Source organism: Hipposideros armiger, unplaced genomic scaffold, assembly GCF_001890085.2.
Source record: "Hipposideros armiger isolate ML-2016 unplaced genomic scaffold, ASM189008v1 scaffold_226, whole genome shotgun sequence".
Classification (NCBI taxonomy): Eukaryota; Metazoa; Chordata; class Mammalia; order Chiroptera; family Hipposideridae; genus Hipposideros; species Hipposideros armiger.
The window spans coordinates 750669-777507 of record NW_017731576.1 but is presented as its reverse complement, the minus strand read 5'-3'; the positions used below and the strand labels follow the sequence as shown (position 1 = coordinate 777507).

General features: G+C 51.1%; 1 protein-coding gene across 1 annotated transcript in view; it reads left to right on the top strand.

Moving 5' to 3' along the window:
- KY (kyphoscoliosis peptidase) overlaps positions 1-21913 on the top strand; it is a 49341-nt gene extending 27428 nt beyond the window's left edge. Inside the window, exons 7-11 of the mRNA XM_019654576.1 lie at positions 3402-3510; positions 5013-5130; positions 12928-13116; positions 14467-14657; positions 17515-21913. Coding sequence (XP_019510121.1) covers positions 3402-3510; positions 5013-5130; positions 12928-13116; positions 14467-14657; positions 17515-18410 — 1503 coding nt within the window. The 3' untranslated portion in view covers positions 18411-21913. The remainder of the gene's footprint in view (positions 1-3401; positions 3511-5012; positions 5131-12927; positions 13117-14466; positions 14658-17514) is intronic.
- Positions 21914-26839: the final 4926 nt, after the last annotated feature.

Here is a 26839-nt window from a genome sequence, read left to right as displayed (position 1 = left end):
GGCATTGCCACTGCTGATCCATGACAGCCCCAGCCCAGGAAAGATGGGAGCAAGAGAATGGGGAAAGACCATGGAGGCAAATGGTCAGCACCCACTGTGACTACAGCCATGCCCACTCCTGGAGCATGTGGGCTGCCAAGCTGTCACACCTCTGGGCCCGGGCACATCTGGCGTGGGGGTACAGAGGGACAACTACAAGAGCTGAGGCACTAGGGGCCCACTGGGGTCATGAGAACCAAGCAGGACCCTCACCACAGAGTGTCTGATTAGAAGGACCAAGGAGCTGGACCCGCTGCTGACGTCAGAGTGAGCCGTGCTAGACTGGTAAGCAGGGCAATCACCTTCAGTGTCAGAAAGGCCACCCTGCGTTAGCACGTGGTGGGTGCTTGGGAACCTTGTTTGTTGAGTTGGTGAATGGACGGAGAGGAGCATGGACCAAGACGGTCAGCAGGGGCACATCCACCTGTCCTGGGAGGAGGAGGCCTGACTGGGATTAAGCAGGGGACGCTGAAAACAGAGAGGAGCAGAAGGCCAGTACTGAGCTGAAGACAGAGGGAAGGACCTGGTCCCCAGTGTGTGTGGAGTGAGGTCGAAGGTGGGGAGAGGAGCTCTCAGGTGCTGGAGCAAGGGAGAAGGAGCAAGTCTTGGGGGATGATGAGTTTGTTTCGGGGCGATGGCCTCTAGTACCTGTGGAACATCTAGTGGAAATGACCACGGGGCAGCTGGATAGCCGAGCCTGGAGCTGCATCCAGCCTGGAGAGGTCTGGGCAGAAACACTGATTCAGGAGCCATCAGGTTAAGCTAACAGCTGAAGCCATAGTATGGGTGTCGTCTTGGGGAGGGCAGGGGGCAGGGGTCTGAAGGGCCTGGCGCCACCTCAGGCTGGAGGAGAGCGTGGAGAGAAGACCCCACAGATGCCTGACAAAGGAGGGGAGGCTAAATGTGTGCAGTCCTGAGAAAGAGATTTGGGGGCATTTTGAAGAGATACGGCAAACAGGAGGGCACAGGACAGCCAGGACGTGAAGGGAGGAGGTGATGACACAGGCGAGCGAGTGTAGTGCCTGAGAAATAGCAGGCCCTGCACCCAAGGCTGACAGAGAGGCTGGCTGCGCAGGAGGGAGAAAGGAAGGAAGGAAGTAGGATGGAGGGCTCATCAGTAAGGAAGCCCTGACTGGGCCTCATTGAGTCTGAGGCCAGGTCATCTGCAAGATGAGGGAAGGGAAGGGGGCTGTCCACAGTGTGAGGAGGGTGGAATATGTGGCAGTGACCACCATATGATGTTAAAACAGGAGAAATTGACCTTTTCAGGACTCACTTGGATTCCAGAGCAATAATGACATGAAAAGATACTCAACAACATTAGTCACTAGAGAAATGCAAAAACATAAGGAGATACCACTTCACACCCACTAGCATGACTACAGTAAAAAAGATAGACAGTAATATGTGTTGACAAGAATATGGAGAAATTAGGGCTGGCAGAGTGGCGCATTGGTTAAGAGTTGGCTTGGGACGCCAGCTCTGAGCAGCAGGGCCCCGGTTCGGATCCCACATGCAGCCAATGATGCTGCGCCCTCTACAGCTAAGATGGTGAACAACAGCTCGACCTGGAGCTGGGCTGCCGTGAGTCGCCGGCGACGGCATAGGCTGCAGTGGGGCTGGCCAGCAGCTGGCGTGCGCTTTTGTGAGCCGCGGTGAGCAACTGTCCAATAGTCGGCGAGCAACTGCCTCACCCAGGAAGAGCACAATGATAATACCAACATGGGCCAGTGAAGCAACATCCTCCACAACTAGACTGAAAAACAAAAAGGACAGCAACTTGTCTGTTCCCCTTCCCCGATTCCCGAACACGGTTCCCTCCCCCAATTCCCCCAATAAAATCTTTAAAAAACAAACACTGTTCCCCAATTAAAAAGAAAAAAAAGAATATGAAGAAATTAGAACCCTTGTGCATTGCTGGTGGGAATGCAAAATGGTGCAGCCACTGTGGAAAACATTTGCTGGTTCCTAAAATAGTTAAAGAATTAACATATGATCCAGTAATTCCACTCTCAGCTATATGCACAAAAGAACTGAAGGCAGGTATTCAAATAGATACTGTTCACAGATGTTCATTGTGGCATTATTTACAATAGCCAAAAGGTAGAAACAACCCAGGAGTCACAGATGAATGGGTATACAAAATGTGATATATCCATACAGTGAAATATTATTTATCCATTGAAAGGAACAGGTTGCTGGCCAGGCTCAGAGAGCAGTGCCAGAAGCCCAGCTGAGGCCAAAGATGCAGCCATAGAACAGTGTTCAGCTAAGATTTATATATCTTTGGAGAAATTTATATTCGAGTCTATTGCCCATTTTTAAGTTGGATTGTCTTTTGCTTGTTGAGTTGTAGGAGTTCTTTATATATTCTGGACATTAAACTTTTATCAGATGTATGATCCGAAAATATTTTCTTCCACTGTATAAGTTATCTTTTCACTTTCTTAATAATGTCCTTTGATGCACAGAAGTTTTTTATTATTATGAAGCCCAATTAATCTATTTTTTCTTTTGCAACTTATGCTTTTGATATCATATCTAAGAATCCATTGCCAAATCCAAGGTCATGATGATTTATCCTTGTGTTTCCTTCTAAGAGTTTTACAGTTTAAGTTCTTATGTTCAGGTCATTGGTCCTTTTTGAGTTAATTTTGTGTATGTTGTGAGGTAGGGATCTAACTTTATTCTTTTGCATGTGGATATCTAGTTGTCCAGCACCATTTGTTAAAGAGACTATTCTCTCCCCTACTGAGTGGACTTGGTACCCTTGTCAAAAGTCAGTTAGCCATAGATGTATTATGAGTTTATTTCTGGACTCTCAGTTCTATTCCATTGGTTGATCTGATCCTTATTCCAGTACCACATTATTTTTATTACTGTAGCTTTGTAGTAAGTTGTGAAGTCTAGAAATGTGAGTCCTCCAAATTTATTCTTTTTTCAAGACTGTTTTGGCTATTTTGGGCCCCTTGCAATTCTATATGAATTTAAGGATTGACTTTTCCATTTCTAAAAAAAAAAAAAAAAAGGCTGTTGGAATTTTATAAGGAGTGTGTTAAATCTGTAGGTTACTTTGGATAGTATTGACCATGACTAGGAGCTGCTACAGCCACTCAGACACCCGCATGGCTGGCCCCAGGATCTAGAAAGAAAAGAAGTGATGGCTCTAGAGCCAGTGATTCAGCTGGTCAGCACGACCTACCATATCCAGCCCCCACACCAAGGTTGCCCTCAGCCCAGCCTTTGTCCCTCTGGGCCTCTCTTCCTCCTTCTCTGTCCAGAGGAAAGACAGCACTGGCTGCAGGTGGCAGGGTGCTGGGCTCACTCAGGCCCTGACATAGTACACCTCTCCCACTCCCCAGGTGACAGTCAAGAGTGGCCTGGACGAGCTGGTGAATGACTTGCTCCAGGAGGCCCACAGTGACCTGGAGAGGGTCCGCGCAATCTGGATCTGGATATGCCACCACATAGGTAAGACCACCTGATGCCACTCCCTGCAGACCCCTGGTTCCAGGGAAGCACCTCTGGCACTCAACTCAATCACCAGTGTGTGAGGAATGAGATGGAAGGTGAAGGAGAGGGGTTCCTACGTGGCTGAATTGAATAACTTAAGACTAATCAAGGAGGGTGAAAGGCACTGTGTACTAAATCTCCATGAAGGGTCCTTGAGTGGGGGGATCCCACGTGGTCCCGTGCCCATAGCCAGTGGCCAGAGATGAGGCCTTTTACCCAGCATCCACCTTCCCTCAGTCGTGGCTTTTTGGTCAATGTGCTCCAGAGAGATGAGAACCCAGGACAGAAGGTCGTCTTCAAAAAGGATGACCATCAGGTGGGCAGGAGTCATAGCTATCTGAAAAGTTAGTGCAACATTAGAGGTTTCTTGACGTACCAGTGCCAGGAAGGGTGGGCTGTCCTTTCCCTGCTCCTTGACCCCGCACTGGCAACCTCAGTCACCAGTCTCAGCCCAATCCCCAGGTTCTCAGAGCCACTTCAGAGGGCCTGGGCCTGTGCAGCTATCCACAGCTCTTCACAGGACAGCCTTGGGAGTCTGACCAGGTCAAGCCACGCCCCACAGTTGGCTGCTAAGGGTTTGCTGGATGCCCTTTGCAGTTAATGGAGGAACCAGATGGTGGTTCCAGTGTTTGCCCTATGACATAATGACCAGGAGGGCTCTCCTGACCTGCTACCACTGGGCTTTTCCTTTGTCTTCCCAAAGCAGCTTAAAGGGTGAACTCACCTGACACAGGCAGGGGGTCTGACTACAGGGTCTGAGGGGCCACCTGCACCCACCCGAACCCCAGCAGCTCAGCTTCAGCCTTAAGGGGCAGGATCAGAAATAAAATACTTATAAGACTGTTCACTTCCCTCCCTCCCTCCCTCTCTTTCTCTCTCCCTCTGTATCTTCAGCGGCCAGTGATTCCTGCCTCAGGCCCTCACCGCAGGCCTCAGGCTCTCTTGTTAGTGAAGTGACAGGCTGTGGGAAAGCATTCTTCTCTATTTGGGGCAAGCTTTAATGGTAACTCAGTGTGCCTGTGAGTCAGTGTGAGGCCTTGGCCTTGGGGGGCTGTAGCGGGGACCACGAGCATCTTCACTGTAACATCCTGCAGGGCTGAGTGGTGGTGGGGACAAGTGGGCAGAGCCCCCCAGCCCGGGTGTTGTCTTGGTCCCTTCCCCTCCAACCCTTCCTGGGAGACCTAAAGAGCCAGGCAGCCCTCTCTGCCAGTGTCTTGCTTTTCCTCTCAGCACCTGCACAAAGAGGTGACATTTCCCAGATCACACCTAGGCTGGGGCCCTGATTCCATTCAGCCCACAGTGGTTTCTTCCAGGTCTGAGGGAAGCCAGCCCAAATGCTGCCAAAAGCACAGCAAAATGAAGGGGTGGTGCCACGGGCAGCGGACCCCTTCTCTCCTCTGCACCAACCTTGGTCGCCTCTCAGGACCTGGTTTCTCACTGCCTCCTCTTCTGCCCTCCAGAGTACGACATCGAGACTGCCCAGGAGAAGGACCGCCAGGCCTTCAAACTCACTGACATCCTGAGGACCCAGAAGACAAACTGCGATGGCTATGCCGAGCTCTTTGAGAAAATGTGCAGGTACGAGGGGCCGACAAAGGCAGGCCGTCCTGGGGCTGACCACCCTTACCCATCCCTGCCCCCTTCCAGAGTGCTGTGTGTCTTTGCCTACATGCCAGCCCTGAAACCGGAGTTTGCAAACTCTGCTCTGGAATCCAAGTGAGTCCTGAAAAGGTCAATTTCTCCCATTTTAACACCAGCGTAATTGACTTTGTACCATCTGCCGGGCTTCACGATGCATTAACATAATGGCAGATGAATGCACAGAGATAATTTGGTTATAAAGGGCCCTTTTGTCCACCTTCTCCCATCTCTGTGCAGCTGAAGGTTAGAAGAATGGCAGATCTGGGAATGGGAGGACAGTGGCTCCTGATGCCAAGGCGACCGTGAGAGGCTTGTCTTCGGGGCTGGCACAGGGGCCCTCTCTCAGGGGAAACAAAAGGTCTCCTACCTGAAAAGATCTGTCAAATGGAAAAGCTGAATATCTAGGAAGCAGCGTCTCTCGTGGAGCCTTCGAGCTCCATTTTGACTGCTCTGGGCGTGAGCACCTGGCCAGGTTGCCCAGGTTGGGTGGCAGCAAGTTTGAGTGGCCAGTAAGGAAACCATTTGTATTTGGAGTCATCATTGCTGCTTCTGGGTAATCTCGAGACAGAGTCAAGGCTGGGAGAGCCCCACTGACCCCCACAGCTTCCTGTGCCCACTCTCTGAAGTCTGTTGGGTTCCCCAGGAAACAATGAGCCAGCCCTAGGGACCACTGAAAAGCCCCCTCCAGAGAGGGGTGGATGGACTCCTGCCCACTGTCTCTGCAGGCTTCTGAGAGTGGGTCTTCTCAGGCACCCAGATGCCAGCCCACCGGGACTTGCAGGTAGCTAGCTAGTCATGAAACCAAATATAACAACAAACAGAGGCCACAGGCGAGCAGTTGTGATGTGTCGGTGTTGCACAGACGTCCTCCTCCATTAGCTATGCATGCAGCCAACTCCTGGCCTGGCCCCACGTGTTTGCCTGCCACCCCCATCATCACCACCAAGCATAGATATGCACCTGCTCCCTGTGTTGCTCTGGTCCTCTCTGCCCCTCTCTTTTGCCACCTCCAAGACCCACTCCTGCCACCCCAGCCCCAGAGGCAACCAGGGCAGGTCAGGGTGCAGAAGACACCAGCCCCTCCGCCCGCCACTCACTCGGCCAGAGCAGCCCTCTCCGCCCTGCACAGTCCCACTTCCTCTCCCCACCCCAGACCTTGTCCCCACCACCACGTGCCTTCGGGCCTCTCCAAGAACCAGGATCCTCCCTGGGCCCCTGCCCAGGCTCCCCAGGCCATAGGTTCCTGAACAAGACTAAATAAAAGCTCACACTGTCCCATAAAATCCTCCGAAATCTGACCTCATCCACCCTTGCAATTCTGCACCCTTGGATGCTGCCCGCACTTCCGTCTCCTCAAGGTCGCTCTGCTCGCCTTTCCCCAGTGCTCCTTCCAGGCCCAGCTCCAGGACGCCCCTCCACCCACAACGTTCCCTCCCTTAACATCATCAGCACACCTTATCCACAAGCTCATGTCTTGCCTTATGCTTTTACTTAATGGCTTTTCTAAATTAAAAAGAATACTTGTTAATTGTAGGTGATTTATAAAATGCCCAGAAGCAAACAGAAGAAAATTAGGTTACTCTGAGTCCTACCACTTAGAGATAACACTTAACATTTTATCATATTCCTTTTCTGACTTTGCTCTATGATAGGTGCTACCTGTGCTCTTTTCCTCTCATATGCCTATGGGTCTTATATGTCTTTATATGTCGTTAGCCCATTTCTGCCTTTCTGCTTCCTCTTATGACCACCCATCTCAGAACTCGACACACAGTAGGCCGTCAAAGACAGGAAATGACAGGCTATTCCAACAGACTTGTATGAAATGGGTCTTATTCTCTTTTTTCAAATGGGATAACCATATTTAAATCTGTCTTCAGTTGTTTGTGCCTAGCATCTTTCAGACTGTAAATGTTTTCATCTGAATTTGCAAATTTGAAAACACTTGGAGTTTTTTTAAGTCATAGAATATACCCTTCTCTATCCAGTATAAGCTTTCTAGCATGATATAGAAGGAGTGCCAGATTTAAAGCCAGAAATGTTTTCCCAGTCCTCAGTTTCCCAGTTCTTAATTTGCTACTTATTAGTTTTGCTCCTCTTGGAAGGCACTTAACCCCTCGGGGCCTCAGTTTCCTCATCTCTACACTGGGACTATGTTGCCTACTGGCCAGAGTATAGGACTAAATGAGAACATGTAGTTTGGGGGTTGTGAACCTGACTTTGAGATTATTGTTTTTTTAACTTCCTTGGCTTTCCTGAGTACTGAAGTGTTTTTGCTCTGTGGAACTTTCCTACAGACCCACATAGACTCCCAGAAACTCAGAAAATTGACACTTGCTTTGAGTGGAACTGTCAGCTTTTTGGCCCGGTCCAGATGCTTAACGATGACCATATTCTGACCTACAGCTGATCATTAAAACATATTCCAACATTTTGCATCATTTAAAGTTAGGTTCCAACCTGGCAGTTACCATGTGCAGAACTCCTCACGTTGCCCGGGATGGTTAACAATAATAGCTCACAGTTCCCTGAATTCCTTTAACTTTTGCTTTAAAGATCAGTAGCCTCATCACTTCCCTAAATTCCCCTTATCTTTAAAATAATTGCCGAAGGTTTGGTAAATTCATTAGCTGATTCCTTAATAACCAAACACATATAATCCACACTCGCTGATTTATCCCTGTTTAGTTATCAGAATGCCCTCTTAGCAAGAGTTGTACCTACATGGCCATCATTACTGCTGCCAGTCCATCCTGCCTCCCTGCAATGGCCTCATTAAAGACTGGTTTAATAAAGTAACTTGGTGGGGAATTCAGATATTTTCACAACATCATTCATTTCCTCATCGTCTTTCCCAAGTAACTGATGTGAGGTTTTTGTCGGTGCTATTGCTTGTAACTGCTGGTCCAGTTTCTTTCTGACTTTTCATCATCCGGCATTAATGTCTCCCCTGTTGCCTCAATTGTCCCAGCCTTAATGAATTCTGCTTAATTTCCTTGCAAGGCCAAGCTTAATCCCCCAGATTCCTGCCACTGAGTCAGCCTCCAGTACATTCCCTTCCCTCCATTATCACAGCTCTAGCACCCCCAGCTAACAGATTTTCCAGCGACGTGTGATAAAGCCAGGAGCTTGTTACCACTTTGAGGCTTTGGTGCTGAGAGGACTGATTGTCAACAATCAGATGCCAGTCAGTTTTCCATCCATCCCTTAGCTGTCACGGAGAGCAAGAGCAGTGGCATGCTTCTGCCTAGCATGTGGTCTCGGACAATCCCCAAAGATCCCTTGTTTCCAAAGTCGTCAAAGACTGAGGAGTGACTGTCTCAGCCTCCTGGGGGAGGCAGATACATGGGATAACCTTAAATTATCTTCAGATCTGACTTTGTCATATAAGGCCTCCAAAAGAGACATCTAAACCCTTATAGCTACATCAAAGGATAGTGCTTACAAGTATGAATTACATCACTATAGCAAACCACCCTTTAAATTTGTTCTGTACACCACCCATAAATTTATAGATTAAAACGAATCTTGGTATACAAAAGGGTAAAGCCTCCCAAACTGGGCATTAGGACAACCAAATCCTGGCGCTGCTTTGGCCACCAGCTGGCTGTGTGTTCCCAGACAAGTCAGCCTCCCTCTCTGAATCTCTAACTCCTTACCTGTTTAGGGGAGGCCCCTGAGGTCACACCTCAAGGGGCTCTAAAAGAGCAGGCTTCGTTACCTCTCCTGCACCCACCATCCCTCCCTCCCTTTTCTCCCTTGTGGTTCAGACATGCTGGGGGAGGTGATCAGAGTTGGGGAAATTCTCTGTGGTTAGCACCCAATGGATGTGCTGTCCTGTGGGGCGTGGCGGTGTGGGGCTAAAAGGCAGCATCACTCGGTTCCTAAGGCAGGGCCTGGACCATCTCTGCACAAAATGGCATCACAGTCTGGGTCTATCACCTCCTCAACCAATACCAGTGGCACTGGGATTTTCGTAACTGTCAAAGATAAAAACCAAGATTCTGCAGCCTGAGGTTATTAGGTAGATCTCCTTGGGTGACATTTTGGGCTCTAGGACGACTGCTCCGAGCTCTTTAGGAAATGGGAATGTTTCTTGTCCTGTTCTTTCTTTAGTGACTCTCCCAGCTGTTTCCACCAAATTCCTTCTCCTGTGGGTTTCCCAGGGTTTACTTATCAGTAGCATTTTAGTGACGGTTCACATATCTGCCCCCCTTCCAACTATGAGCACATCTAGGGCAGCCAGTGACCTTTATTTTGGGAGTATCATATTTTATTATGTTATAGTATCTATTATGATGTGATATATGATAGGATAGGATAGGGTAGAGTAGGGTAGGATAGGGTAGGGTAGGGTAGGGTAGGGAAGGGAAGGGTAGGGTAGGATAGGATAGGATTCCCTGGTGCCTGATACAGTGCTTTGCACATAGTGTATACAGTCGGTGATCTTTTGGTGGCATGAAATGGTCATGGGTCATCCTGACTAGTAACCAGCAGCTGGAATTACTAGTTCCACAATTTTGCATGAGAACTATGGATTATTAATAATAATGCTGTACATTATGACTGCTTTGTCCAATTCATCTTGCACATTGCTGCCAGGTAATAAAATGCCCTCATATCATAGTCAAGCATGGCATAAGCTCATAGCTGAGTTTATTTTTTCATCTTTATTCTGCCCCAGGCATTCCCCACGGCACTGCCAGCCTCTCCTCAGCCTGTCAGAGGAGAATCAACCCCTAGAGATCATTTAATGTCAACTTTTCTTTTTGCCCATGACGAGCCTGGCAAGGTCACACTAGATGTGACCATTAAAGCTGAGAGTAGAGCTGTGATCTCCTGGCTCAGCCCAGTGACCACCCACTCCAGCCCAGAGCACGCCAGGAGTGCGAGCTCCCCGCTCTCCGGGGAAGGGGGCGCTCTCACTCCTGCTGGTTCTCAAATCTTCCACTTCACCCCCTTCCATGGGAGGATAACCCCGGGCACACTGCCTGGGAACACGGCTTCACCTAAGAGGACACCCAGGCCAAGTCTGAGCAGGCCATGCCGCCCACATGAGCACATGCTCCATTTCACTGCACAGGGCTTCCCCCTCCTTCCCTGAGGCGGCTCTGAGCAGAGGTCGAGCATCAGTGTCCATGTCCAGAGGGGCATGGCTCCACTCAGTCCATTTACTTTATCGAAAAACAGGCCAGTCTCTAAAGACCATTATCCCCAGGACTTCCCTTCTCCCTCCACATTATGCGCAGACATTCTGGGCAAAAAAGAAAAATAACTCACTGAAGAATGTAATTTCAAGTAGTATTTACAAATTTTCTCCAATTCGAAAAGTAACACGTAACCATTATTGAAAATTTAGAAAATAGAGAGACGTTTAAAGAAGAAAATCAAAATCACCCATAACCCCATTACCAAGAGACCAGTTGATGTGTGCTGTGTCTGTCACTCTGCCCTCCCCTCTGTTTCTTGTCCTCCATGAATGCACGCTCATGCGCGCACGCGCGCGCACACACACACACACACACACAGAGGCATTGTGCTGAAGGCAGAGTTTCATAAGCTCTTGTCAATTAGCATTACATCAGGAGCACTTCTTACCTTACTAACTATTTTTTACGACGTTTCTTCCCCTCACCCACTCTCTGAGTATTACGGAGCCATCTTGTTGAGGTCCGCCTCCCACCCATACCTCCATCTTACCCCTCTGGTCTTGCTTTCTACCCTCCCCTCTCTGCTGGCTGTTTTCTCTAAGACTATAAATGCATTCCGATTTCCTTATCCTGAGAACAAGCCCCTGGGCTCCGCCTCCCCTCACCCGCTCCTTGCAGCTAAATGAGGCGGGGCTCTCCAGGTGTGCATGCTGCACGCTCTCCTCCTGTGGGCTCCTCCGCCCTGCCTCCCGGGCCTCCTGCTTCCAGGGTGCCCCTTCTGCTTCTGAGAGTCAGTTTTGATCTTTACCAGCAGAAAATCCAGACATCAGAATCCAGTTCTTTTGCTCTCTGCCCCTGTACCCCACATATTCCTAAAATCCTTCCCAGTGGGCCCAGCCAGTCTGTTCTCTCAGACAGCCTGGGAGGCCTGGACCTCCTTTTGTGAAGCTGCAGGCGGAAGGGTGGGGCTGCGGAACAACGAAGCCCATCAGGAACCTCTGCAGCCTGCGCCCTGCAGGGGAGGGTAGCGGGGCCTATGTGAGAACACCCTGTGCAGGTGAAGCTGCACCCATGCAGCGGGGAGACCTGGTAACCTGGAGGCTTCACATTTCACCTCGTTGATCCTCTCAACAAATGACATGCAGAGATAGATAAGTTAATTCAATATTCTGCTCATTGTTAATTAAGCATTCATCCTTGTAGGGGAAATTGCCCCCATTCCTATTGGCCATTTCACCACATTACCTGAGAGGCCCCATGGCACTCTTGGTTAGAGCCACTGAGGCTGCAGACCTGATCCATGGAAGGACCCTGGCCACCAGAGGCGTCCCTCCCAAACCAGGCCTGCCGACCCCCAGAGTGCAGAGTTAGTTCATCTGAGTGGAGTGTGGGGTCAGCACTGCCTGGAAGGCTTGCTGGGCAGCCCAAGGCGCCCCATCTAAGGATGTCCTAGGTTTGTGTATTTATTGTACCAGTCTTCCACAAGTGAAAGCAAAGTGTCTTGAAGAAGGGGCAACTTTTTCTAATTCACACAAAGGCCCCAGGAGGTCTAGCACGGAGTGACCCCTCAGTCAGACTAGCGGCCCAGCCCCTCAGCTGCCTTTCCAGGGGTAGGGCTACTGAAGAGGAAGCCAGCTGACCATAGCGGGACTCTCAGCGCTCTTGCCTGGCCTTGGGGTGGTGCCCACTGCCCAGGTCGGGGTCTCAGGATTTCAGCTACAAATGTCCAGATTGTAGCTTGCCAGTGATTTCTGTGGTTCCCAGAGGTGCCCAGCACCCAGTCCCCACTGTCCAGCCCCATAAAGCATTGCCAGCTTGGCTGTGAGCAGCAGGAGAGCACATTGTTAGGGAGGCCCAAGAGCTCAGAAAGAACAGCTCTGGGCAACTCCAAAACCATGCCTGGGGCAATCAGTCAGCAGACGACCTTAACGCGCCTCTGTGGCCCTGGCAGTCAGACCTGAACAACCTTGGCAGTGGGCCAGTCCTCCCGGGTCAGAGCTGGAGACACCGGCCAGCCCGCACCAAGGGTCCCCGCACAGATGTCCTTGGGCAGGACATAGCGGGGGCAGTAGGGTTCTGCTTCCCTCTGCACCCTCGCATCCCGCACCCCTCCCTGACACCCACCCATGTCACTTAGACCCAGCTCTCAGTCATACATGTGTTTAGAGTCATTCTGCTGCTTAAGGAGCGTTGCCATCTCCCTGGTTTCCACGTTGTTGAGGCGATCCTCACGGCAGCACTCATCGTCCTCATGAAGAGCTCCTGGCGAGCACTCAGGCTCTGAGAGACATTTCAGAAGTGATGTGTGCAGTCTCGTGGGATGGGCAGGCAGCAGGACTGAAGCCAGTCTCCACCAGCAGGACCAGCCAGCCTTAAACCTCCCTGTCCTGCAGCCCTGGATATGAAAGCCATCAGTGTCTATATGGCTGTGTAAGAGGCAGGGAAAAGGAGAGCTATGGAGGGACTCACAGACAGCAGACACACCTGAGGCCTGGGGCCACAGACAGACAGATTGGTAGGGCAGGGGAGTGGGGGTTAGACAGGCCCAGCGGGAGCCGCCTCTCAGACCCTGTCCCACCCCCAGGATCGCTGGCGTGCAGTGCATGACCGTGCCTGGCTACTCCAAGGGGTTCGGCTACCAGACAGGGCAGAGCTTCTCCGGGGAGTTTGACCATGCCTGGAACGCCGTGTACCTGGAGGGGAGATGGCACCTGGTGGACAGCACCTGGGGCAGTGGCCTGGTAGACACCACCACCTCCAAATTCACCTTCCTGTAAGTACAAGTCTCAGTCCCGCTGGGTGTCTGGTCGGTGGAAATGGAGGAGGCTGAGGTTGAAGGAGGCAGCCGGTGGAAGAGGCCAGGTGGGAGGGAAGGAAAGCCAGGGTGGCCTGGGCCTGCTGGTGGCCACTACCACCCTGCCTTGGGCTCCAAGCTCCAGGCCAATTATAAGGACCCAGACCTTTGTGTCACCTCACCCTCCACTGACGAAGGGCCTCCTCTGGCTCCCTCTCACTCCCTCTACCCAAGTGCTAAAAGCCTGCAGCGTTTGCCCGAGGGCCACATATGAGGAAAGTCAGGGCTGTGAACCTTCTTTAACTGTGTAGGTTCCCTGCAGGCCTCTAGCGCATTGACTATGTCACGATGCACAGATGCCTGGATTCTCTCCTACTGCCTTCCCCAGACAGCCGGCTTCCTCACCTCCTCTCTGGGCTGAATGCAGCCATAGCACATCTCTGAGGAAGGGGCTAGGGTTTTTCAGGAAGGGGTGCTGTCATTGTGTAGAGTCACTGTGAGCCACAGTCAGATAGAGTGACTGGAGCACAGGGGGCCGGAGCATGACTGCCCTCCAAGGTTCTTACCTGACCTTAAGCTGAGGCCATGACATTCGTCATGTATCATGATGTCCATCAGCAGCTCAGGTCTATCAGAGAAAAATGAGCATTGTCTCTGATTTTTGCAGTTTGAATCTTGACAGTCACACACAGGACAAATACAAGTGCGTGCACATACCCCCACATGCAGGGCCTGTGCACTCACACACCTCCTCGACCTCTGTCAGCTGTGGGCCCTACTCACCCTAGGCCGAGTGAAACCTCCCCATCTCAGATGAATCTCCTCGTCTCCTCTTGATCTCCATCACTGACCTCCACAGAGCCACATCTGGTCAGCCCCAGAGACCACAGAAGGGCCTCCACCTGCACAGCTGCTCAGGCATGGAGACTAGCTGGGGTGATGGAGCTGGCCCACTGGGCACTTCCCCCCACTGCCTTCCCTCCACTCCACTGGCTGGCACCTTGGTCTGCAGGTCAGGCCTTTTGCTCCCTTCAAATCTCTGTTAGGCTTTGAGAGCAGGGAGCCCATTCCCCCTGGACACAGTTGCGGGCCGTGGCCTTCTCTGAGAAGCGACCTCAGATGCTGCCTGGCCTCCTTTTTCTCCAGTTCCCATGTTAGGATTGGAGATGGTACCTCTTCCCATTCAGGGTGTTGGCAGGACAACCCCCCATGGGTGTGTTAGCCAAAAGAAGGCCCCAAAGGTACCCCTGTGAGGCCCTGACTCCCCCTCTGCAGAGCTGGTGCCTGCACACCCCTCATGGCTACTGACTAGCTTTTCCTCCACTCCAGCTACAATGAATTCTACTTCCTCACCCATCCTGCACTGTTCATTGAGGACCATTTCCCAGACAACAAGAACTGGCAACTGCTAAAACCTCCTCAATCCCTGAGGCAGTTTGAGAACAACATGTATCACAAGAGTGAATTCTACAACAAGGGGATGCTGAGTGCCCACCCGGACTCTTCCGTGATCAGAACAGGTAACCCCGGGGAGGTGGCCAGTGCACTGGCCGCAGAGACAGGGCAGCCTGCTCCGTGCTTCTAGGCATACGAGCCACACGGGACTGTCCTGCCAGGGCCCTTGAGCTCAGTGTGCGCTCTGTGGGGGGATGTGGGAGGGGGGCTCTGTGCAGGGGGCTACTGAGGCAGCCAAGTCTGCCAAGCCATCAGGGCATCACGCAGCCATAGGTCACACTTGTAGGCACAGAAGCCCGCTCACACCAGCACGAACCAAGAAGAGGATGTGGAGAAAGTCTGCGGGTTTCCCTATTCCCAAGGGCTGCACTCACAGGCCAGCCTGTCAGGGAGCCGGAGCCGGGAGTGCCCCAAGCTGGCTGCGCCTCTGTCGGCTCACACAGCAGGAAGCGACTGCCTCAGCCCGGGCTGCACCCACCTCCCAGTTCAAGTGTCCAGCGGAAGCTGACTACCCTGCTGTGTTCCCTTCCCAAACTCCTGACAGAGAGCATGTGTTGGCCCAGCTGAACCAGTATCTGTGTGTCAGTGGTCTAACCAGATATTCGGGGAGCATCAGTGGGGCGGGGGGGGGGGGGGGGGGGGGGGGGGGTGGCTGCCGAGCTGGGTGTTAGGAGCTGGAGTAAAGCAGGCATCGCGGTAGATGGGGGATGACATGTTCCGGGAACCTCTGCGCTCAGGCAGCCCGGACCTTCTCAGTGACCTGGGTGCCTGTTGGCCTTGCCAGCCTCTGCGCCACCTCCCTCCTCCCTGGTGTCAGGACCCAGCCGTTTCCAGCTAGCTTCCCTGACGGGCTGGCAGTGCAAGACCCAAACTGAGCTGTCCCATGGCTGTCCTGGACGGGGGCCACGTGGGCAGCCAGCTAGGTGTATTTGTGCACTATGAGGTGTATGACGGGGTGGGCAGCCCAAGGGAGTCCAGAACTGTGGTCATGGGCTTCGCAGGACTGTCTCGGGAAGACTGTGTCTGATGCATCTCGGAGGCCTGGATGCCTGGTCTCGGGCTAGGCATATAGTCTAGACACGCTGCCAGGCTCAGCACAGCCCCACCAGTGCACCCCCGTACCACACATGCACTCCAGCAAAGGGCTGCCTGCCTGTCTGCTGCTTCTCTGCCACCAAGGGGCCTGTGTACTCCCAGGAGAGAAGGCCTGCACTCACATTGATGTTAGTTAGCACCGGCTGGTCTGTGGGTGGGCCCAGAGCCCCTGGGAGCCATAGCCCACACTGCAGGGGTGATGGGAGCAGCAGGAAGCACAGGTGCCCCCACATTAGTTCCAGCTGCCTTGTCCCTTCCACTTCACAATGGTTTCCTTCACCAGGCTGAGCTCTGGCATACTTTTTAAAACTGCAAATGCCTGACAGCTCCTGCTGCTAAAATACCAGCACGAGGTCACTCTCTTGAAGGATGCATTTCCTGCGCTTCTGAGGCAGGATGGCCTTGGCTGCCTCAGGTCTTATCAGATGGGGAGCCTGTTCTGTCTGTGGTGGCCATGGAGCCACGGGGAAGCACACACCAGGCCACACCAACATCCAACTAAGGCCACTGAGTTGAGTTGGCCTTTTCAAGAGACATAGAAATGTCAACGCTGGGTTTCTGAATATATAGTAATGTAAAAGCTGATTCCATATTCATGACGCATAAAGAATGTTTCTTGGTTGGAGATAGCTATGGTCAGAGTGGGAATAGGAAGGGAGTGGAAGAAGGAAGCTGAGATGCACGAAGTCAGGGAAGGCAGAGGTCCCCGGATGCTGGGGGCAGGAAGCCACTGGGAGAGCTAAGGAGGGGTGGGGGGCGGAGGGGGAGGGGTGCAGAGGAGGTCACTGACTCCTGCAGTCCCCAGGGGTCTCTAGCCCTTGATTTCAAGTCTTCCCAGCCATGCGACTCCCCTTTGCCAAGAACTCTCTGGGCCAGGCACTGGGACAAGGCAGGAAAGGAGGCAACGCCCACACCCGGCAGGGAGAACAGACATTACACAAAACCAGTTCATTACAGCCGTGCCCTGTTCCCTGAAGGAGACGCAGGGCAGGAGGGAGGCTTCCAGGGCGCTCGGCCTCATCTGAGCACCCCTGGAGGATGTGAGAGAATGCCCTGTGGCCCCGAGGGCTGTAAAGATCAGAGAACTGAACACCTGTCCCCGAAAAAAATCACCAGGAAGGAGGAAGACAAAACTTCAGGGCAAGAGGAGACGCAGAGTCAGGGTGGATGCAAAAGACCCTCCCATGAGCCACACTGACTCTTTATTCCAGAAACATGGCTAAGACATGCCCATACCAGGAGCGTGGGGGCGGGGGAGAGGGAGCAAGGAAGTAGCCTCACCCCTTGAGCATATTTTGTAGGAGCGAAGCCATTCCAAACGATTTTTAAGGTAATGTGTTGACATGACAGCTGCTGATGTTGTAATGAACAGATGCCAGAGGGACCAGTGTTAAAGCAAGACTCAAGAGTCGGAGGAAGCGGTCAAAGGGTGGCTCTCCAATCAGGGTCCCAGGGCCCTCCTTGCCCCATCCCCTCCCCTGTTCTGAAATCAGTCAAGGTCTCCCTGCAACCTTCATCTAATATGAATCAAATGAGTGGAGCAAGCACATACAGCTGGGGGCAGATTTTTCTTGAGACCCCAGCTTTCAGTTCCCTCAAAGAGAACCATCTAAAGGGGGCAGTGGTGTGCTGCAGCTGGCTTATGTTGTGTCCAGTGCCATCACATTGGCTGCTTAAAATCAATCATGGTGAGAGTATTTACACCACGGAAATGGGCAAACACTACAAGTCAGGGCTTTTCCCCCCACAGAGCCCGTTGTTAAACATTTACCAGCACATCGACACCTGCTGGACCCATCTCACCTGACCTTGGCTTTCTCTCCACAGTGAATGGGAAGGCCACGATCACCATGGAGAGCTGCGCCCCAACGCTGTTTATGTTTATGCTCAATGGCAAGCAGGAGCACGGGCTGCTGAGCCTCCGGAAGAATGGGATGAAGCTGGACATCTACCCTCCAACCATGGGCACCCACAAGCTGCAGATCTTTGCCAAAGGCAACTCTGACATCTACAGCTCCGTGCTGGAGTACACGCTCAAGTGTAACTACGTGGACATGGGTGTCCGCCTGCCTGCTGAGCTGCACCAGCCCATGGGCCCCAGCTGGTTCTCAGAGCAGATGGGCATCCTGAAGCCCTCCCACCCTGACCCCATCATCCACACGAGTGATGGACGCTGCTCCATCACCTTCGGCGTGGAGGAGGGCATCAGTGTCCTGGCTTCCCTGCATGGGGACGATGGCCTCATCACCGAGGAGACACAGCGGCGCTACATCTTCCAGCTGCACCGGGAGAAGCGGACAGAGCTGAAAGTCCAGCTGCCCCGTGCCGGCAAGTTTGCCCTCAAAATCTTTGTCAAGAAGAGGCAGGAACCGGGCAACTATGTCTTTGTCTTCAATTACCTCCTGTGCTGCAGCAACACCAAGGTGAACTGGCCCATGTTCCCCGAGAGCTTTGGCAACTGGGGACCGGACAATGAGCTGCTGGAGCCTCTGTCGGGCGTGCTTCCCGCTAACCGGAATGTCCCATTCAAATTGAAGCTGTACGGTGTCGCCAAGGCCCTGGTGAAGGGGCAGGACACATGGCCCCTGACACTGAACAGCGAGGGCTACTGGGAGGGCAGCTGCAGCACGGCCGGCTGCCAGGAAGTCTACGTCATGGTGCTGGAGAACGCCAACCACAACTTCTACTCCTACATCCTGAAATATAAAGTGAATGACCAGTGAGGGCCATTGCCCCAGCCACCCCTCCAGGGAGGGCCCAAGGGAAGTGCAGAGAGCCCTGGACACCACTGAGTCTGCATGGAATCACTTCTAGGCCTCTGCCTCAGTCTCCCTGCTCTGCCGCAGGAGCTGTGATGATTGTGGTCTGATGGCTTCACCCAGTTGTGGCAATGGCCAAGGGGATAGAGGCAAAGGCCCTTTAGAAGAAAAAGGTGCTATGTAAATCCAAGGTATTGTAAACTGTACACCACTGCCCAGATGCCCCCTTCTCGTATTAACGCTGTTGTTTTTGTTATAGGGTTGATGTGCGAAAGCAGGGCTACTGCCCAGGCTGGAAGCTTTTCTCATGATAGTGAGAAAACCCTCCCCCGGGTCCCAGAGGGACAAGATTTGCAAGGCTGAGTCATCTTGGATCACAGAGCCCCTTTAAGTAGCGTCACAGTGTTTCTCGCCCACTCCGGGACCCCAGGGAAGGTTGGACTATCATATTTCCAGACCTGACCATCTTCCGCATTCCTGCTGCCTCTTCATTAGGTGCTCCTTGCTTTTCAAGAGCCCTGGGGAGAAGAAGGTGTGGGGAGGAAGCTGCGGCCCCCGACTGGCTGGAGGCTGGTGGCCTCCACAGTCCCTCTGTATACTGGGAACGTGGCCACCGAAAAGTTAGGAGAATTCAAAGCGGAGAGCGGCCAGCACCCACTCTTGGGTTTCCTGGGTAGGGGTACCACGGCAGTCCTGCAACCTGAGTCTGCCCTCAAAGGAGCCTGCAGGCCTGTTGGTTCAGTCTGAGGCCTGGCGGTGGCCTTCCAGGCCCTCTACGAGCCTGCACCCTTCCCAGGGATCCTTGTCGATAGCCCTAAATACAGACCTGGGCAGGGAGGCCAGGTGAGAGAGCTGTGCAAACGCTGCAATGCCACAAAGACTCCCACAATAATAGGACTCTGCCACTCACCAAGATTCTCTGCCAGCAAAACCACAGCTGGAGGAACCTCGACCTGCCCTGGGAGCAGTTTCTGTGCTTATCCCTATCCATCTCCCTGCCTCCCTTTCTCTGACGAGAGAGACCCCTGAGGTCCCACCTTCTGTGGGGACAGTTCAGAGCCCCTTGCTTGCTCAGGCCCAAGAAGCCTTGCCTGCCCAGCTGGCCCTCAGCAGCTCCTCTGGCAGGTATCACCATGGCAACAGCGGAAAGGCTTGCTCCAGTGAGGGCAGCAAAGAAGGAAGAATGGAGAGGCCCTGTGTGGACGCTGCAACACCATCCCGGCGCACGGAGACACCCGAAGTGGCCCCTGCTGACCTCCTGGCTTCTCCAGCTCTATGAGCCCTGCCTGTCTCAGTGCTCCCACCCCCGAGAGCCAGCACTGCCAAGCACTCTCCCCCAGTTGCTGCTCCAATTGCCCCCAGGCTCAGCTATAGCCAGGGCCAGCCAGGGATCCTCACAGCCTCCTCTATCTTCATTCTCACATTTGTGGATTCAACCAATGTTTGTGGGGGCACTTAATAAGCACCAAGCACTGTGCTACATGCTGGGGTTACAGAGGGAACAAAGGGGGTCCTGCCCCTGCCATCCCAGGGCTCAGAGTGGGTGGCATCAGCCTCCTCCTCACCTCCAGGCCTGTCTGATGTTCCAGCCTCCTAACAAATCAGCTCATCATCCACTGGGTTCCCTCCCCCAAAGGTCCCCACTGCCATCCAGCATGGACCTGGCCCACAACGATGTTACAATGGTGCCCATCCTCCACCAGGCTGGAGGCTCGGGAACACAGGAGGAGTACCCCCAGCGAGGGGACTGAGCTGCCCTGGCCTGTGTCCAGTGCCTTCTGGCAGGCTCTGCCACCCAGCCATTCAGCACCATGTCACTCACGCCTGGAAAATGCACAAAGGCCCCAGGGAAGGAACCGCTGTGTGCTAAGACAAGGAAAAGAGGGGAGTGTTTACACCCTGAAAACAGCCTTTTCTCACACCCTTAATGTTATGTCATCAAAATAATAAGTGCCTTCCATGACTCACGTCAGTCACTGGACCCAGAGCCGCTGCCACAGCTAACCCTGCTCAGAAGGACATGAATCTTTCTAAAAACAATATAATGAATCAGTGTATTTTGCAGCATGCAGAGGATGTCACCCAGCAAAACAGGAGCTGTCCTAAGAACTGAAGATGGAGGCCCAGCCTCTCAAAGTGCCTGCCAATCCTACGCCTCTCCCTCATTTAATCAGGTACCCCCTTTGTAAAGACAGCTGTAGGCACAGTCAGAAAATCACCTGCATTTCTTTCCACTGAAGTAAAAATACATGAAATGAAATCCCATCTTCATGAATTTTTACACGCATGCTGCTCAGAGTAGAATTTAAGGGTTGCATTTTTAAGTCTTTTATTCAAATCCCCATCTTTGTTTCCCCGGTCCGTGAGTCCCAGCGGCCGGTGGAAGGGCACTGGCGCCCCCTGGTGTCCACTATGCGGAGCTGCCGGCGCTGCACACCTCTGCGAAGCTAAACCTATCACCAGGGTTTTTACGCAGAATTTGAAAAATGCAGCTGAGATGTTTATGTTAAATTTACTTGGTGCTCTCTCGTGGCTTCTCAGCGCTTCCTTGTGTGTCCAGAGCACATTTTTGCCACGCACAAGCTGTGAAGCGAGCCCAGGTTACTGCCTGGTGAGAAGGCACGGCATGTAATAGGATTGGGGAGTGCTTTGCCCGGAAATCCCATCTTGAAACAGAAACATTGGACACAGGACTGGATGGGACAGCTTTGACCACCCTCGTTACTATGTTAGTGAAGAACTGAAGCTGATCAAACTCAGGGAGCTTTGGCTGGCAAGTCCCAGGATGGCAGCCCTTGGGCCACAGGCAGAAAGGTTCAGAGCGTCTGGGCGGGTGGGACAGTGGCGGAGTAAATGGGCTACAAACACAACTGCAATTAACTTCTTTTCAGCTTGTTTCAGAAGCGCCACCAGCACAGCTGGACTCCATTTTCAGTCTGATTATGATCATTGTGAGTTCCCCATATGTTACATTGTGCCACCAGGACAAGCTATACTACACAGCCTGCTGAGATGAAAGGGAAATAAATAGAGTAACTGAAGCATGAAGGATTTAGGCTAGACCTACAGAACTATTTCCTGTTGTTAAGCAGGAGGGAAAAGTTGCCCAGAACGTTTGTGAAATCCTCTTCTCAGAGGACTTGAAAAGTAGAAAAGTTTTCCCCGTGGTCTGGGGTAGACACCATACTAACTGGAAGGACTAGGTTCTCTCCAAGCCAGTTAATCTTAAAACACACTTGATCGCCCACAACAAACACAGGGAGAACAGTACTGCCGATACATCCTTTTGCTATTGGCAAAGGGTTCAAGGGTGATATGTACCTGTGTCCTACATCAGTTTATCTGAGGTCTATCATTTCTTTTCATTTGGAATAAATAGTTGGACATCTTAAGAGGTGATTACTTTTCATAATGCGTGCATTGAGTTGTGTGGGCCGGTGGCTGTTGAGTATGCTTTTCCCACATTGTTGCTGGTGTTGTTTTTCAATAAAATTTATATTCATTTTTATCCAACAATGTAATTATCGATCCATTCTTATCACTGCTCTCACAAGGAGGAGAAAAAAAAAACAGAGGAAAAAACACTTTCATGTTCAAAGGAAGCCCTAGGGAAAAAAAAAAAAATCAATGTCCCAGCCACTTGAATGTGATGGTGAGATGCAAATGGAATGTCAGGCAAATAGCTATTTCACATTAAAGAAAACATAATTAGGTTAGCTCCAGCCCCTCTCTGGCTCACAGGCCTTTGAAGAACATGAAGGCAGTGTTGCTTTCATTGAATCTTGTTTAACTTGAAATTTTTAAAGTCAGTCCTAATTTCTGTTTTGAATGGGAGAAAAAAAATGTATCCAAAATGCCTACCATCATACTTTTTTGTTGGTTGGAACATACAGAAATATATATTTCTTGATATTTGTATACATGCAGAAACTTTACAGCAGGTTGCCTAAACAGATTATTCATAAATTAGACACTTAGGAAAATATGGAAAATGAAAACCTAGACACCTCTGGGAAGCTACCGTAACCATGGAGACCATTCTCGTAGCTATAGTGTGAAGGACAAAAAGAACTGTGTTCCCCAATTGCCCCATCATGTCCCTCACTGCTAGATCCACAAACACGCTTCCCCTTAGGAAGGAGGCTCCCAGGTGGACCGTGTCTTTAACAGCATGTTAAGGAAGTAGGAAGAAACAGTCTCCTGCATAACAGGAGGAGCTCTTGAATTACTAGAACAGTCTGAAAAAATGCCAACCCCCGAATGGATGGAATGGATGACCTCTAACGTTCCTTCCAGTCCGGAGAGTCTGTGATGCTGTGTCTCCGTGAACAGATGCTGGCAGGCGGTAGACCTGGGATTGTCAGTTGCGGAACATCTGAAGGGCCCTGCTGTGTTAAGAGCCTGCCCTGCAGCCCCCAGCAGACTGTGCTGCTGGCTCCTCTCTTGCCTGAGGGCAAGGAGCTGGAGAGAAACCAGCCGAGGGACCAAAGGGGAAGCAACAGCCCCTGACAGGATGTCTCTTCTCTCTGATTGTGCAAGCAGAACTAAAGAAAACTGAAAGTCAGGCAGCAACTGGGATGTTCTCTCTTGGATGTCCCACAGGCATCCCAGAGTCAAAAGATGCTGAACCACAGACACTTTCCTCTCTCAGAGTACCTCCAACTCCTCCTGGGCCCCCAAGGCGGTAAATGCATCCCCATCCCTCAGGTGCCTAAGTTAGACTCATGGTGGCCACTAGTGACTCCTTCATCCACCTCGGTGATGAAATCCTGTCTATTCTGGCTGTGTCTCATATCTGACCTACTCCCCCATCTAAACGTCCACTCCATTGTACGGCCTTTGCCGTAATCCAGATCCTCTAACCTAAGCTTGGTGCATCTGTTGAGGAGCACACAGATAGAGCTAAAGGCATCAACTGGTCCCACCCACACCCATACAAACAGAGCCCAACAAATAAACCTTTCTGTAGAAAAGCTCCTAAATCCTAGGAGAACTTGTTATGGTAGGAAAGAGCTGTGAAATGGCAACTCTTTATTTAAGACCAAAAAGTATAAACATTTTCTACCAACGAAGCCTGAGCATGAGGGTCTACCTTCAGGAGAGTTGATATTTTAGAAAACAATGCTCAAGTGAACAGTCAAAGCTTGTGGTTTCTCTGACCCTCTAAAAAGAAACACCTGCAGAATGAGGTGTAAGAAGTTTGAGAAGGAGTAGAAAACCTGGAGAGGGCCTGCAAAACGAGTTCATGTCCTACCTTAAACCAGCTCTACAGATGTTTGGCCATTATTGTCTGGAGCACTGGGTTAAGAAGGATTCTGAAGTCACATCGGGCTCCACAGGAAAGAGTGTTGTGATTACCTAGTGATCCATAGACCCTGAATTAAAGGGTAAGGTATGTCATGCATTCACCAATCCTGACTTAAAGGCAGCTAAATCAGGCTAAGACCAAAATAACAAAGGGGATTATTCAGGCCTGTGGGTGAGCACTGGCTTCCCTGTAACCTAGTTCACTGACTGACAACCAGGCAACTACAAACCATTCATCTAAGGATGCACTGGGGGCCTCCTGACCACCTCTAGACTCCAGGAGGATGCCACCCAACATACCCACATGGAGCACACAAATGCACACAAACATTTCACTCCAAGAAGAGGGAGCCTGAGCCAGCCTTTTTTACTATTTCATCTCCTTGACCAAACAATACTTGCATTTATAGTAAGCTGTAAGATTTTGAAGTGAACATCAATTTGTACTTTCAAAAATGAATTAATAGGGGAGATCCAAGATGGCAGAGTAGATAAATACTGTGCCTGCTTTCTTCCATGCACACATTAAAATTACAGCTAAATTATAGAACAATCAACCTGGAGAACTGTCTGAGTCTGGTTGAACAGAAATTTTATAACTAAGTATATGAAGAAGAAACCACATCAATACGGATAGGAGGTGCAGAGACACGGAACTGCCTAAATCCAAACCTCTGTGTGGCAGTTGAGAACCAGGAGGGATATTTCGGCCGCAGTTGTTCCCCCAGAGAAGCAAGGGACCCCAGCCTCACACTGACCTCCCCATCTGAGAGTACTGGTGCCCGGAAGAGGAGCCCACAACATCTAGCCATGAAAAACAGTGGGATTCCACGCATCCAAGTGGGACGGAAGGCGGCAGGAAATACAGGCATCCTCTTAAAGGACCTCGCACAGACTCTCTCACTTCCAGGCACTAACCTTGGGCTCCAACGGAGAGAAGGTGACTCAGGGAGCCTCAGAGACATATGGGGGATGCAGACTGAATTGTGTGGCCTTGGGGCAAGAACTGGAGGACAGTCAGCATTTTCCTGATGAGAGATCCACCTTTCATGGAGCCCCGGCAGGAGGCACCATCTTTCCTGTGTTCAGCCCACCCCCTCTGGCCAAATCTGAATCTAATTGGCCTGGTGAGTTCTGCTACTCTGCCCTGCTGACTCACTGGAACCCTGTCCCACCCAACTGTCCCACCACTGGAGTCACTTTCTCCACGAGCTGCCAACCCCGCCCACATTGCATTCTTTCTTGGAAAACTATCGGAGTCTGGCAGGCCCCAGGTGGACAGCAGATGCTCTTAGACTTTTGCTGAGTCATTCCAGGCTCAGCATTGGCACCAAACCAGAATTTACATTAATCTGGTGACCACCATTTTTCCCACGCTAGTGACTCCCTGAGACCCTGCCTCACCCAATCGTGTACTGCACAAGGCGTTAGCAGTGGCTTAACCTTAAGGGAGCCAGCAGTGGCACTAGGCTTTCGGGTGTCCTGGCTTTGTGTGGAGCTATCCCAGGCCCAGTACTGGTGGCAGCTGTCCTCAGTTCACAGCATGGCCTCTCCCACACGCTTCCAGGTCCAGGACAGGCTGCAAACAATGGCAGATCACTTTGTAGCTACTACCAGATACCCTGCAGCCTGTCACAGGCAGTGGCTGACCTTGGCCTGCACTGAAGCCCCTCCCAAGAGGCCCCAGAACTAATATATTTGGAGGTTGGCTTCAGACCACAACAGAGCACCACCCAATAGCCCCATAAGCATTACACCCAAAGGGAGGTCTCAACAGCTACCAAAGCCCTCTGTGACAAGTCCCACTCAGTGGGGTAAGCCCCCTGTACAGCAGCCTATAAGCTGTGGATGTGGCCAAACACCACAGCCAATCAGCCTGAAGGTCAATACCACACACTCACATGCCAACAACAACCAAGGCTCAACTATAACAGGAGCACACACACAACCCCACAAGGGAGCACCCAGTGCAGGTGAACAGGAAGACTGTGTCACTGAGCACCACAGGGCACCTACTACATAATGCCACCTGGCCAAGACTGGGGAACATAGCCAATCTACTTAATATATAGAAAGAAACAGAGAGGCAGCCAAAATGAAGAAACAAAGAAATACACAGAAATGAAAAAACAGGAGAAAACGCCAGAAAAACAAGTAAACAAAATGGAGGCAAGTAACCTACCAGATACAGAGTTCAAAACAGTGGTTACAAGGATACTCAAAGAACTTAGTGAGAACTTCAACAGAGAAATAGCAAGCATAAAAAATGACATAGAGGGCCGGCTGAGTGGCTTAGTTGGTTAAGAGCTCACTCAAGAGTTTGAGCTCTGAGCAACAGCGGTTCGAGTCAGCCTGAGCTGAGCAGTCGCTGAGCTGCCAACAGGTGGCAGGATGGCTCAGCTAAAAAAAAAAAAAAATGACATAGAGACATTAAAAAGAAACATCAGAAGTGAAGGATATAATAACTGAAATGAAGAATGCACTAGGAGGAATTACCAGCAGGCTAGATGAAGCAGAGGATAAAATCAATGATTTGGAAGACAGGATAGCAGAAAACACCCAATTAGAAAAGCAACAAGAAAAAAGAATCCAAAAAAATGAAAATAGTTTAAGAGACGTCTGGGACAACATCAAGTGTAACAACGTTCGCATCATAGAGGTACCAGAAGGAAAAGAGAGAAAGCAAGGGATTGAGAAATTATTTGAAGAAATAATGACTGAAAACCTTTCTAACCTGGTGAAGAAAATAAACGCACAAATCCAGGAAGTGAAGAGAGTCCCGAACAAGAGGAACCCAAATAGGCCCACACCAAGACACATTATAATGAGAAGGTCAAAGGTTAAAGACAAAGCGAGACTCCTAAAAGCATCAAGAGAAAGGCAACTGGTAACTTATAAGGGAGCTCCTATAAGATTGTCATCTGATTTCTCAACAGAAACTTTGCAGACCAGAAGGTATTGGCACAAAATACTCAACGTGATAAAAAGCAAGGACCTACAACCAAGATTGCTCTACCCAGCAAAGCTATCATTTAGAATCGAAGGACAGATAAAGAGCTTTCCAGGCAAGAAAAAACTAAAGGAGT